The 14,860-nt window shown below is 39.6% G+C and overlaps 1 protein-coding gene across 1 annotated transcript; it reads left to right on the plus strand.

Annotated features, from left to right (window-relative positions):
* Window positions 1-1,886: 1,886 nt before the first annotated feature.
* Ct55 (cancer/testis antigen 55) lies at window positions 1,887-14,335 on the plus strand. The gene is made up of 5 exons (XM_015498096.2): window positions 1,887-1,965; window positions 4,322-4,506; window positions 9,755-9,899; window positions 13,294-13,406; window positions 14,141-14,335. Exons 1-5 carry the CDS (start codon window positions 1,887-1,889, stop codon window positions 14,333-14,335), a joined length of 717 nt encoding a protein of 238 aa, XP_015353582.1.
* The last annotated feature ends 525 nt before the right edge of the window (window positions 14,336-14,860 follow it).

The raw sequence follows: 14,860 nt of genomic DNA on the forward strand, positions 1-14,860 counted from the left end.
TAAAGATAATGGACCAATTAATCTGGTGGAGGAAATTTCAAGGCAGTCACAATATTCAAGAAAAGAAATGTGATAACAAAGGAAACAGAGAAGGGAAGCTGTCCATTTCCTATATATTTCCCCTGCTTGTAGGTATGGTGAAGTCTAACATTTTGTCCCTGCGTACTGTTGCCAAGGAACACATGGATAAATAAAATGTCCAAACTTTCTCCATTGAATCCTCCAAGTTCTTTCTTTAGGATTGAATAACAATAACTTTTACCTTGCGGCCCTGAGATTGAACACATCCAGTACCTTCCTAATAGCTTATTGCTCCATTCTTTGGCCCCCTAGAGCCTATTCACAACCAAGAAGCCAGAGGGATTCCCCAAGGCTCCAAACCCTTCAGGGACTTCACACATCAGGCACAGGAAAAGCTGAGAACTATAAGTTCTTAGCTACACAGCCTGGCTCTGTGACCACTCTCTTCACATTTCCCAGTATTCTACCTCTGATTTCCTCCACACCAAACACAGCTTTTCCATGAACATATCAGGTACAGTCTTACCTCACAATCTGTCCACAGGGTGTTCTCTCTGTCTAGAGAGCTCCTCCAAATAGGTGCCTGGCTAAAGCCAGGACCTCTTTCAATGTGTTGCTTACCTGTTGCTTTATAATGATGCCTATCCTAGCTAGTCTCTTCTAAAATTCAATCCAACCCTTCTCTCCAGCCCCTCTGGAATGCTCTCACCCTGCTATATTTTCTCATTGCATTTATTACCTTTCAACATATCAAGTATTTTACTATTTTTGTTTTGTTTTGTTTGTTTGGGTTTTTGTGTGGGTGTGGTACTGGAGATTGAACCCAGAGGTGCTTTACCACTGAGATACATCTCCAGCCCTTTTTATTTTGAGATAAGTCTTCACTAAGTTGCTGAGGCTGGCCTCAAAACTTGTGATCCTCTTTCCTCAACCTCCTGAATGGCTGAGGTTACAGGCAAGAACAGGCCTGCAACACCAAGACCAGTTACTATCTCTTTCATTTTTTTCTCCTTTATCTTCCTGTTGTGAGAAATTACCAACACAGGGCCAAGATAATTTGCCCATTTTTTGATGGTTAATTCCAAGTGCTCAGAACAGTGCCTGGCTCATGGTCAGTACTCAACAAATACTAAGTGAAAAAATAAATCTAATACATATGGTTAAGTAACTGGCATCATTGGATGAGCAATGAATAAGTGGTGGTAATGATCATCAAAGAATTCCATGATAAAGCACTACCAGATTCATTAAGGGAGTTCTAACATAGAAGGCAGGCACAAAGCATCCCTAAAATGGTTTATATACCCACTGGCCTTAAAAGGATCCCTGGTGAAGAGTAATTAATGATCACCAATCCTTATACTAAGCATCATTCTGGATTTTTTGTTTGAACAGCATGGGGGCAAGTTTCTGCCACACCTCTCAAGCCAGACCTCTGGTCCTTGCAGGGAACCCCATGGAACATATCTCCTTTACCCTGGGCACATTCCTGGGACATTCCTAATGACCCCACAGCTTGGATGGGTGGAGCTATGATTTCCCCCACCCCCCACTTTTTATTGGTCATAGACACACACATGATCACCAGCTACATCCCCATTGGCTGGAAGGTGAAAAGAGGCGGCCCTGCATGAGCCCTCTCAGGATAAAGAGGCTGAGGCATACCTGAGAGCTTCCGTAGGGGCGCCATATCCCTGGCCCTCCCAGCCATCCTAACGGTTTGGCGGTCCCTCCTCACAGAGTCTGAGGGAAAGAAACAGGGGTCCCTGAGGAGTCATTGTGTGATCATAGGGCGTGTCCAGAGAGAAGGCCTGGTATTTGGTCTGTGCGGTGAGGGCGGCAGCCAGGCCTCTGGTGACAGCACCATGCTCAGAATTCTGAGAAGGTTTATGGCCTTCTTTCAGAGGAGGGAAAACCCTAACAGACATCTGGGGCTCCCACAAGGTAGTTATCTGAATCCCCTTGTTCACTATGTGAGAAGTCTCCTCAGAGGAGACTTCTCACCCCTGATAGGGAACCATGGGGACTCATGGGACCAGCACGCTAGGGATGTGCGTAACCTTATGTGTGTGGGGGGGGGTGGAGAGATTGTCACTAAGTCCCCAAGAAATAGGCCAACATCGACTAATGCCCCCTGTTGATCCAAAGTGGGAAGGTGTTTGGATCAACACTGAGAAGTGACGGAAAAGAGTGTCCAGCTCCACCATCCCCGTGTTTCCCTTGGTGTGAAGCCATTTTACACTTTTGGGGATGTGAACCACCCTGATTTGTGGGCGAATTTGGTTTCCTGTCCACACCATAAACCTGAAACCAAGTTAGTCACACGTGTGAAAGCAGGAGCTGCATTTAACTTGTTTACTTTGTATCCTAAGCTCCTGCCCCAGCTCTGGCACCAAGTGGGCATTCGGGAAGAGGGGGGGTGTGACGGGGGAACGGGGAAGCACTGATTGAGGTGTGGCGTGTGGTGGGTGCGAGTCCAATCAAACATGGGAAGGTTCGCTGTATGGATGGCATCCGTGCTCTGAATTACATTGATTCTAGTTTGTGTCCAGCACTTATCTGGCTTTAAGGGCTGCATGTCATTAATACCTACAAACCCCCATGAGAGAAGTCTTAGTACTGCTGTGTCCATCTATGGATCAGTTAGGGATGCGAACAGGAAAGCAAGGGCACACAGTTACTGTGCAGTCCCCCAGAATTCACACCCCACACGCAGATCCAGCAGTATCTCTCATCCTGTGCTCCACCCTGAGGGTGTTTCCCCATGAACAAATTCAGTGTCTTAGGAGGGTGGTGGAAGAGACTCCCTGGGAAGGGCCCTGTCTTCCTGGCCTGGGATCTTCTGAGGCTTCTTTGCCAGTAGAGTGTGAACCCCCAGTACAGGTGGGTGGGTCACAGCAAATCTTGCTAGAGAAGGTAATTTCTCTATGCTTAGATGACGTCACTTACCATGGCATCCATTATTACCTCTACTTTGTTTTGGGGGGATGGGGGCGGCAGGCAGGTACTGGGGATTAAACCCAGAGGCACTCGACCACTGAGCTACATCCTCAGCCCTATTTTGTATTTTATTTAGAGACAGGGTCTCATTGAGTTGCTTAGCCCCTCGATAAGTTTCTGAGGCTGGCTTTGAATTTGCAATCCTACTGCTTTAGCCTCCCATGCCTGGCCGCTTATTACCTCTACTTTTATCAACAGGGATCCATAGAAGACTCTAACAAGTTTTCCATGTGCCTGAGTGACAGTTGTCTTCTTTGTCCTTCATTTTTATTCTGGGATATGATGTGATACATTTAATCTGGTTTCTTTTCCAGTTTGCCAGATTTTCTTGGCTTTTATTTTCATAATCTAGTATAATCCAAAAGTTCCCAGCCTTTCTTTCTATCCACCCAAGTCATTAGGTCAGTAGCTTTGGCATTGTGATTCAGAGCTCCAGTGCTGCAGGCAAATTGTCCCAGGTCAGATCCCAAAATACCACTTACCAGCTAGGCGTGTTTAGAAAAAACAAACCCCCCTGGTGATTCAGTTGCACTTTTCAACTAGACTTAATCCCTGATATCTTTTATTGCTCTGGTGAGATGTTTAAAGATCCCCATATGTTGCTTCTCATTATGGATATGAAAATGATAAAGTTATATAATAATACATCATTATAAAGTTATATAATAAAGTTATATACTAATATATAATACAATTGTATATTAATGTTAATTAAATCATATATTAATAAAGTTAAACTATATAATAATATATAATAAAGTTATATAATAATGGTCAATTAAGGCTCTCTATGTACAGATATGATGACAACAACAACATTTGCACTCTAACATGTGCAAGATACTCAGGGTTCTAAGCAGTGACATGCATGTGCAACAGAAATTAGGTAAACATTGTGATTGTTCTTGTTTGACTGACAAATCAAGATCAGAGAGATTAAGAAATGTGCTCAGAGCTACAAAGTTGGTCAGTGTAGGAGCTATGGTTAAAAACCAGGCAATCTTCATCTGGACAGTACAGTCCTAATGATGGCCCTCCACTGCCTGTGGTAGGAGGCCACTGTCACTATGCTGTACAGAGAAATAAGGCAGCCAGGATTTGAACTTTGCCCTCTGCCTCCAGACACTTGCACAAGTCACCATTATGCTCTAGGACTGTGTCATCAGTATCTCAAAACTCAGCCATTTAATTTCTAGAAGTAGACCATCATCCACTGTATCTTCCTCTGGTAGGACTCTTTTGTAATGTGTGTTTGCTTTTGAAATTAATTAATAGAACCTGTTGCTTACCTATCCCATAGGTGACACCAAATTGAAAACTGTGCAGGGAGTTGTGACAAGTTTATGTGACGATTATGGCTTGATTGATGAGTCCATCTACTTCAGTACTAATATAGTGACTGAAAACGTGCCTCTGAAAATTGGACAGAAAGTTACTGCAGTTGTGGAAGAAGATAAAACATCTGTTGAATTGAAAGCAACCAAAGTAAGATTTTCATGAGTTTGGGAATGGTCTCTTTTCTAGTGGGCTTTTTTTTTTGAAGGGGGGGCACTAGGGATTGAACCCAGGGGCACTTAACCACTGAAACAGATTCCCAGTCCTTTGTATTTTTTATTTTGAGACAGGGTCTTGCTAAGTTATTTACAGCCACACTAAATTGCCAAGGCTACCTTTGAACTTGTGATTCTCCTGCCTCAACCTCCCAGGCCCCTGGGATTATAGGCATGCACCAGCCGCCACATCCGGCTTCTAGTGGATTTTCAATCTTGCTTTTTTTGGTGCCAGGAATTGAATCCAGAGGTGCTTAATCACGGAGCCACATCCCCGTCCCTTTTTATATTTTATTTTGAGACATGGTCATGCTAAATTGCTTAGAGCCTCACTAAATTGCTGAGGCTGGCCTCAAACCTGCTATCCTCCTGCCTCAGCCTTCTGAGTCTCTGGCATGTGCCACTACACCTGGCACTTTCTTGTTTTAATCCCAAGTCTGTAATGTGACCTTTACAGTGGATGTATAGTGGAATTTGAAGTCTCACTCCCCTAAAGCTGTACGTTCTTTTGTAATATTTGTAGTGATTTCTGTTTTTTGTTTTTTATTTGTTTGAGACAGGGTCTGGTTATTAAGCCACCCTGCTGACTCTGCAATATCTCCTTTGGCACTTCTTATATTTTAAATTTTTGAGACAAGGTCTCACTCTGTTTCCCAGATTGATCTTGAACTCCTGGGCTCAGGCTATACTCTTGCCATAGTTTCCATAGTTTCACATTTTCTGGGGCTATGACTCAGTGGCACAGTGCTTGTCTAGTATGCACAAAGTTCTGGCTTTGATTCCCAGCATGAAAAAAAAAAGGTAAAAGTAAACAAACAAAAACCCCCAACCAAAGCCATCCCCCCAAAATCATTTTCTATAGTATGAATTCATATAAGTAGAATTGCTGTCTCAAATGACAAATATTTTAAACTTTTAAACATAGCTTTAATGAGGAATAATTTACATACCATAAATTCTCCCATTTTAAGAGTACAATTCAATGACTTATTTGTAGATTTACAGAGGCATGTAACTATCACCACAGTTCAGATATTTAACATTTTGATTCATATTATCAAATCATCTTTTTGCTTCATTGTACTAATTGACACTGTCACCAGCAGGCTATAAGATGACCTGTTTGTCAGTACTGGCAAAGATGAGAATATAATCAACCTGAAGTCTTTGCCATTCTTAGAAGTGAAATGCAGTCTCATAATTTTATTTAGAATTTCTCTAAGCCTTAATGAGACTACGGCAACTTTTATTTTCTCAGAACTATTTTTATATTAGGGACATTATAGATATTTATGTCAAAAAAATTAAAGTACATTATGAAAATTTGGATTCAAAGGTTTTGCAATTACTTTCACAGTACCATCTTTTGACTTCTAAAATGTTCATTTTTTAAATATATATTTTTTATATGTTGACAGACCTTTATTTTATTCATTTATATGTGGTGCTGAGAATCAAACCCAGTGCCTCACACATGATAGGCAAGTGCTCTACCAATGAGCCCCAGCCCCAGCCCTAGAGTGTTCATTTTTAATACCTTTTTTTAAATTTTTTATTTTTATTTTTATGTGGTGCTGAGGATTGAACCCAGGGCCTCGCACATTCTAGGTGAGCGCTCTACTGCTGAGCCACAACCCCAGCCACTAGAGTGCTCATTTTCTATGTACCATTATGATCTCCATATTCTCTATGAGGCTTTTGAGTTCAGTAAAAATTCTTAGAAAAGCATACTGCAATTCATAATTCACCAAATAGTCTCTTAGTCTCTCCTGTGATTTTTATCTATTTACATGCAAACATTCAGCAAGCCTGGCTTGATTTGTGTGTGCAAACTGAAAGAAGGATTCATATCTTGTTTTGCTAATTGCTACCCAGTTGTACCTTATGATAAATTGGATAGTCCACTTTGACCCTTGTGTTAACTTTTTGTTGCTGTGGCCAAAATACCTAAATATAATTCAGAGGAGGAAAAGTTTCAGAGGCTAAGTCCATGGTCAGTTGATTCCCTTGCTGATTCTGAGGTGAAGCAGAACACCATGGCAGAGGGGAATGGTGGGAGAAAGCTTCTCAGCTTATGGCAGCCAGGAAACAGAATGAGAGAGAAGAAGATATCATGGACAGATATAGTCCAGGCCATGCTCCCAGTGACCTACTTCCTCCAGCCACACCCACCTGCCTATAGTTATCACCCAGTCAGTTCATTCAAACTAGGATGGACTTGTTAAGTTACAACTCTCACAATCTATTCATTTCACCTCTGAACATTGCTACATTGACTAACACATGAGCTTTTGGGGGACATTTTTTAGATCTAAACCATAACATTCTGCCCCAGCCCCCAAAAGCTCATGTCCATCTCATAATGCAAAATGCATTTAGTCCATCTCCAAGAGTCCCCAGAGCCTTAATAATTCCACATTGCTCAAAAGTCTAGATTTAGTCTCCTCCAAGACTCAAGGCAAACACTTAGCTGTGAGCCCTTGTAAAAATCAAAAGCAAGTCAGATACACCCAATAAACAGTGACACAGAAATTCTCCCATTCCAAAAGAGAGGAATAGGGACTAGAAAGAAGGGATGACACCAAAATAAGATTTAAACCCAGCTGGGCAAACAAGTCCTATAGCTCCACATATGGCATTTATCATCCAGGGCACATGACAGCATGTAATTGCCAAAGGGCTTGTGCAACCCTGTCCCTATGGTCTTGTCAGTTGCACCCCACATGATCTTCTCTTGACCTGGCTCTGCTTGCTTCCTGTAGCTTTCCTCAGCAGACATTTCACTTTCTTGGTCTCTCTTAATTCCTGAGGTCTCCTTTCCAATTTTGGATTCATTCTACAACTCTTTCATATTCACAAGCATTTGAATCTGTCTGCACTCCTTATTGAGCTAAAGAAACAGAATTTGGATAGCGAGAGTTTACATGAAACTTGGAGGAAAATTTAATGTGTGGTATGACTGTGAGCTAGTGTGGAATCAGGGCACAGAGTGATGAGAAGATGTAGCGAATTATCCTTTAGGGTACTAACAAGATGGCAGTAGATAGAGAGGGACCTAGTGCTTTGTTCCTCAATGAAAATGAATCTGGGCCAAAAGATCATGAGATTGGTATGGGAAGCTAGAAAGATACCAATTAACTTGGCTGTTTTAAAAGCACAAAAAATAACTTACAACTTAATGGTTTGTTTCCATTAGAAACCTCTGAACAAGAAATTCTACTGATTATAGTTTATTGTCAGAAATAAATCAGGCTAGTGGCAATGTATTAGGATACAAGTTAAATGTCCAATGTGGAATTAGATCCATAAATTATAGTCCACCCACTCTTTGAGATGCCTTATTTTCTTTACAATAACCTCATGTTCTATAAAAATGTTTGCAATCAGGTTGGGCATGGTGGTGCATGCTTGTAATCCCAGTGACCTGGGAGGCTAAAGAAGGAGGATTTCCATTTCAAGGCCAGCCTGGGAAATTTAGCTGAACTCTGTCTCAAAGTAGAAAATAATAAGGACCAAAGCTTGGTGATAAAGTACCCCTGAATTCAATCCCAAGGACCCCCCCCAAATTGTTTGTGATCATTATGTGTTATTTTAACACTATATACAATGCTAATTTTTTATTTTAAAGTGGGGCATATATACATTTGTGTAGAAAAAATCTGGAGCTAGGGTAAATACTAAAATGTGGCCGGTAGTTTTCTTTAAGCAATGGAATTACATACTAGGGGCAATCACTTACTGCATTGTGCTTCTCTGTTTTTTTTTTTTTTTTTTCTACTTTTTTTTCTGTAATGGGCATGAATTATTTCTTTAATTTTAAAAAATTAATATAAAAACTCTTACACTCACAATAAGCAAAAATAGTTGCATGCTTTTCTGTCATAGACAAAGTAAGCCCTAATTTGATATGGTTGTATTACAACCCTTTCTCATTTGAAGTTACTTTTCCAACTGTATTTTATACTTCTTAAGAACTGGATCTTGAATATTATAATTTTCCTCTATATTTCCCTAACTTGTGTTTGTTTTGCCTCCATCTCCCTGACCCGCTCCCACCCCCATCCCCATTTGCCAGGTATACTCTCTATTTTTTTCTCAACCACACTCAAATCTGACTTCCTCCAAGTAGAGGAAGTATCCTAGTCTGAATTTTTCTCCCTCCTGGAAATTCCTGAAAGCAATTTTTGGACTTATTTTATATCCTATATCACAACTTCCTTAGAACTTGTCCCCACCTCCATTAAATTGTGAATTCCTAGAGGGCAAGGATCATATATATATATATATATATATATATACCAAGGATTGAACTCAGGGGCACTTGGCCACTGACCCACATCCCCCGCCCTATTTTGCATTTTATTTAGAGACAGGGTCTCACTGAGTTGCTTAGCACCTCACCATTTCTGAGGCTGGCTTTGAACTTGTGATCCTCCCATCTCAGCCTCCCCAGCCACTGGGATTACAGGCATGTGCAACCGTGCCCAGCAAGAATAGTATTTTTTATCTTTGAATTTAACACTATTGATGCATTAAACTGGGGTGAGCAATTAAAATCTGGGAGTATATTGATCAATACATGAAGCATGGCATTATTTTTATCATCTCATGTCTATGATCTGGTTGTCATGTGAACATATTCACTAGTATTGAACAATAGATGTTTAATATATTTCTTGAGCTGGGTGTGGTGGTGTACACTTATAATCCTAGCTACTGGGGAAGGAAAGGCAGGAGGATTGAAAGTTCTAGGTCAGACTGGGAAATTTATCAAGACTTGGCTCAAAATTAAAAATATAAATGGTTGGAAATGTAACTCAGCAATAAAGCATCCCTGGATTCAGTCCCTAGCACTGCAAAATAAATAAATAAATAAATAAATTATTTTTAAAATTTTCTTTATTTATTTTGGTACCCCAGATTGAACACAGCAGCACTTGACCACACCTAAACCACATCCTCAGCCCTATTTTGTATTTTATTTAAAGACAACTCTCACTGAGTTGCTTAGGCTGGCTTTGAACTTGCAATCCTCCTGCCTCAGCTTCCTGAGCCACTAAGATTACAGGCGTGTGCCACCTTGCCCAGCAATAAAATATTTCTTGAATGACAATGTTTTAAGCATAAAACTCCCCTTTTAAAATTTCTGTCATACTTTAAGTAATTGTTTCCTTATCTTATAGGTGGATGTCATCCCTGATAATTTTGATGTCACTAAACCACTGGACTCCAGAATCAGAGTTTTAGTTGGTTATGTTACCTGTATAAAGAAAGATACTGTCTACATTGATAAAAAAACTTACTTCTCTATAGACATTGTTTCTGAAGGTATGATTTACATTTTTAAAACATGTAGTGCTAAATATTTTGAGAGGACCTGGAACTATTTCTGCAGTATACTTGGCTCTAATCAGTGACTCTTTAATATTTGAGATGGAATTTTAGAATTGAAAATAATATACAATATAAGGATGTAAGCAGGTCATATTTCTAAAAAGCCATACTATCATTTATTACATGTTCATTAGTTGAATGCAATCAGTAATGTCTGGATAATTTTTCATTCATTAATTATTTAATTATTTTCATTAATTAATTATCTAACTTCTATATAAAGACACTATTTTTAAAATATTCAAGTGCTTCAAAATAAGGTTGGAGACAAAACTATACCTTTCTCTGTGTGTGTGTGTGTGTGTGTGTGTGTCCACTGTTGAATTCTATTAGTAATTAGCAGATGTTCTGAGATTTTGTTTATACCCAGAGTTATACTTTGGTTCATGTGCTTTCAGTTTCATGCAATTGTCATGTAGCTTGGGTGTGAAAGGGGATATTAGTTTAGCCCCACCAGGCAGCTTGCTATTTTGATTTATGTGGTTGTAAAACCAAGACTCTTACCTGAATTTTGTTATGAAATGTTCTGTCTGCTTTGTTTAGAAGGGACTATGTGGAGGCAAATGTGGAGTCAGAAAATTTGTTAGTAGCAAGTTGTGATAATCCTGACAAGAGATGTTGGAGACTTGGACGAGGTTGTAGAAGCAGAGGCTCTAAGGATCAATTTGATTCTGGGTTTATTTTGAAATTAGAGATGAAATATTGACTAATGAATTTGGACCTCTGGGTGAAGAAAATGGGAGTCAAAGTTAATTCCAATATTTTTTTAAATGTGTCCCTTTCTAGCTTTATTGAGGTGTGATTGATGAAATTTGTGTATATTTAGGATATGCAATCTGATATTGTATACCCTAGGGTATAGAGCTCAATATATTTATATATGTATACATTGTAAATGATTTCCACAATCAAGTTAATTAACATACCCATGGCCTCACAGAATTACCTCGTGTGTGTGTGTGTGTGTGTGTGTGTGTGCACATGTATGTAAGTGTGTGGTGAGAATACCTGATCTATTCTTTTAGCCAAGTTCAAGTATATAATACATTATTAACTATAGTCACCATGGTGCTCATTAGGTCTCCAGGGTTTATAAATGGTAGTTTCTATTCTTTGACCTTTTTCTCTCTTTCCCTACCCGCCACTGCCCAGTTTCTAGTAACTACCGTTCTGCAGGCTGTCAGGGTCCCTAACAGAGGAAATCTCTGGAGTCCTGTGCAGGGCAGGCCACTGGAAACAACAGTGGCTTCCACCACGTGGCAGATACTGATGGCTGTACCCTTTTTCTTTGTTCCTAACCATCTTCAGACTTCTCAACTGGCAGTTTCCCAGCATTCTCGGTGGGTGGGGTGAATGAAGCTGGAGCAGGTCATTCAGGCAGTGCCCTTTAATGCTGTGTAAGCTGGCTGTTCACCCCTCTCTTCTTTCCCTTCTAGGGGAACTCATGAGGAAAGAATTCCCTCTTCATGGTGAGGAGTGTCTGCATGAGACATGGGGTGATTCAGGAAAATGAAGTTATTCTTCTTGCCTTTTTGGTGCAATTCTCTCTCTCTCTCTCTCTCTCTCTCTCTCTCTCTCTCGGTTGGTTTGTTCTTTTAGGCACTGGGGATTACACTCATGTGTGCTTAACCACTGAGCCACATCTCCAGCCCTTTTTTTAATATATATATTTTATTCAGAGGCAGCATCTCACTGAGTTGCTTAGGGCCTTGCTAAATTGCTGAGGCTGAATTTGAACCTGCAATCCTTCTGCCTCAGCCTCCTGAGCCTCTGGGATTATAGGCATGTGCCACCATGCCTGGTTATTGTGTAGTTTTTTAAGTGGATTGCCGAACTCTTTTATTTATTTATTTTTTCTGTGCTTTTGTTTTGTTTTGTCAGGATGGAGGACTGAACTTGGGGCCTTGCATGTGCTAGGCAAGCACTGTGCCACTGAGCTAAATCCTTCACCCAACCCAACCGATCTCTTTTAGAGCTATTTTTATGATGGATAGTTGTCCAATTGTTGTTTGTAGGAGGAAAGAAGGCTTGAATCTTCTCCTCTGGTATTTTGCCGATGTCACTCTATTCCTACGAGTAACTTCAAAGTTTTTTTATTTGAGCAATAGGGTGGATGGAGTTGCCAATTTAAGATGTGCAAGACTGAAAGGAGCAAAATTGGGTGCATGAGAAGAACAGCAATAACTCAATTTAAACATGCTACACTTGGGGCTGGGATGTGGCTCAAGCGGTAGCGCGCTTGCCTGGCATGCGTGCGGCCGGGGTTCGATCCTCAGCACCACATACAAAGATGTTGTGTCCGCCGATATCTAAAAAATAAATATTAAAATTCTTTAAAAAAAAAACATGCTACACTTACATAAGCATGTGGATAATTGAATTTGAGGTTGGTTAGATCTGAAGGTATATATATTTTGAAGTTATCATTCCATGGGTATTATATAAAGGCACAATAAAGAAATGAATACAGATGAGAGAGAGAGAGAGGGAGAGAGAGAGAGAGAGAGAGAGAGAGAGAAATGGTTCAAGACCTGTTTTGTGTCATTCCATATTTCTGGGGTCACAGGATAAAGAAATGTTTAATCTTGTTGCTATTGCCAGTTTACTGGAGTCATTGAGCCAATTGATTCTTTCACCTGCAATGTTTGATATTTCCATTTACTCCAGGCACCTTTGTTATCCTGTGACTTACTTTTTACTTACTGTAAAATTCTGTTTGAAACTATATGTTTATAACCATAAATATTTAAGATAAATATTTAAGAGTTCATTAGCTGACCAAAACACCTGAGGAAATTAATTCATGCTTTCAATCACAATATTCCTAGTGCTTCTGCTACCCCTAATAGCAATCAACATTTACTTGGTGGTTACCACATGCCAGATATTATTCTGTGTGTTTTACCAATAGTGACTAATTGTCACAACATTTCTATGTCATATGAACTATGATTGTCCTTCTCGATTTTAGATAAAGAAGCTGAGGCATAGGAAGATTAAGGACCTTTACTAAGGCTGCAAAGTGTCAGTTACAAAACTGGTAATGCAGGGATCAAGTTCAGACATATGTTTTACTTACACACTTGACTGTCTCTCTTGAAGGGGCATTAAATGTGACCAACTATGTAATAAATTCTGTGCTATTCTTAAAGAATAGTTGATTCTTTCCTCCATTTGACTTTGTTAAATCAGTAGAGGAAACTCAATGGCTAAAGGATTAAACATTTACTTTCTGACAGAAAGATTTACAAGATATCTATTTAAATCTGTGCAAAATGGACTTTACATCTATTGAGAACTTATGAATTTTTCTCCATGGCTGTTTTAGGTTTTGTGCCTTATAAGGGTGACTGGTTAGAAGTTGAATATTCCACACAGCCAGGCACCTCGAACATCAAGGCACACTCTGTGAAGCCAATGAACTGTAAGCATATGGATGAGGTAATTTTTGTCCATGTTGCATTTGTTATTAGTTTCCACCAATCTTCCCTTCAATGAGAATTTTCATGGCCAGAAATCTATTGGGTGCACTGGGAAATCTGAAAATATGAGAAAATATATTCTTTAACAAAAAATGAGCCTATTTCCTTATGGAAATCTCAGGATTTCCAAAAGGAAATGATTTGAAAACAATGTAGAACACATATAATTAAGTTCTAAGTTATATAGTTGATTAGGTATTAGAATGTTATTAGAATGTTCTGAGAACAACAGAAAGAATAACTTTTGTCTGTGTGAAAGAAAAGCATTGGGAAAGGATGAATGGAGTTGGCTGTGGTATTTATCAGTCAAAACTAGGTATGATTTGGGGAGTGGAGATTAAAAATGAGAAGGAAATTTTGTTTGAACAAAGGTACAGATAAAATTCTTGCTCAATCCCTTTCACTCTCTAAACCTTAGTTATAGAGAATAATGATCATGGTGAGCAATATTTAGAACAGAATTTCTCACTGTATACCTAAGTACCATCTCCAGAAATTTGGCTTTAATTGGTGTGAGGTGGGATTTGGGCACAGGTGTGTTTTCAAAGCATACCTGGTGTTGCCAGTGTGCCACCAAGATGAAAATCATTTATGGGGTTGGAGTGACTAGCAGGTTAGACCAAGAGTGATAGTGTACTGTGCCTGTTACAGTATAATAAACTCTACATAAATATTTCCATCATTTCTATACAGGTTTGCATTACTAGCCTGCAGGAAAGACATGGGATGATAGATTATACTATCTTTTTCACCTTGGATTCTCTGAAACTTCCTGATGGATATGTACCTCAACCATATGATGTTGTCAATGTGGTAATAGTGGAGAGTGTTCAGTTGTGCTGTGTTTGGAGAGCAGTTTCTATGACTCCAGTGCAAAGGTCATCATAACAAAACATTTTATTCTCTGCTCATCTTTTATTCTATGGCAGGAAATTGCCAGGTTTAATTGAAAAACTTAGTAAGCATAAACAATATTTGAAGTTTGATTCTTAGATAAATGTTAGAGTCTATAAACAAGTCAAAATAACACCTGGCATTTTGCCAGGGGAATGTTAGAGTTCGTAAACAAGTCTGGATGGTGCCTGGCAAAATGCCAGAGGGAGCGGTTTGAGAAGTAACAAAAACAAGCCATTAAGTGTGGAGATTCCTGATTGGTTGACTGATGTATCTAGTTTATGCTAATTAGATAAGCTGTGTGGAATGTATAAATACTGCTCCTGTCCTGCAATAAACGGCTCCTACTCCTGCTGTATCAACGTACACAAGTTATTCGTCACCCCCCGGTTATTTTGCTGCAGCCGGACTGCGGCAGATAAATCCAATTAAGATACTGGCTCAGCTGGTCTCAGGTCACATACCTGTAATCCCAGTGACTCAGGAGGTTGTGGCAGGAGGATTATAAGTTCAAAGCCA

The sequence above is a fragment of the Marmota marmota genome, unplaced genomic scaffold (assembly GCF_001458135.2).
Source record: "Marmota marmota marmota unplaced genomic scaffold, marMar, whole genome shotgun sequence".
Lineage (NCBI taxonomy): Eukaryota > Metazoa > Chordata > Mammalia > Rodentia > Sciuridae > Marmota > Marmota marmota.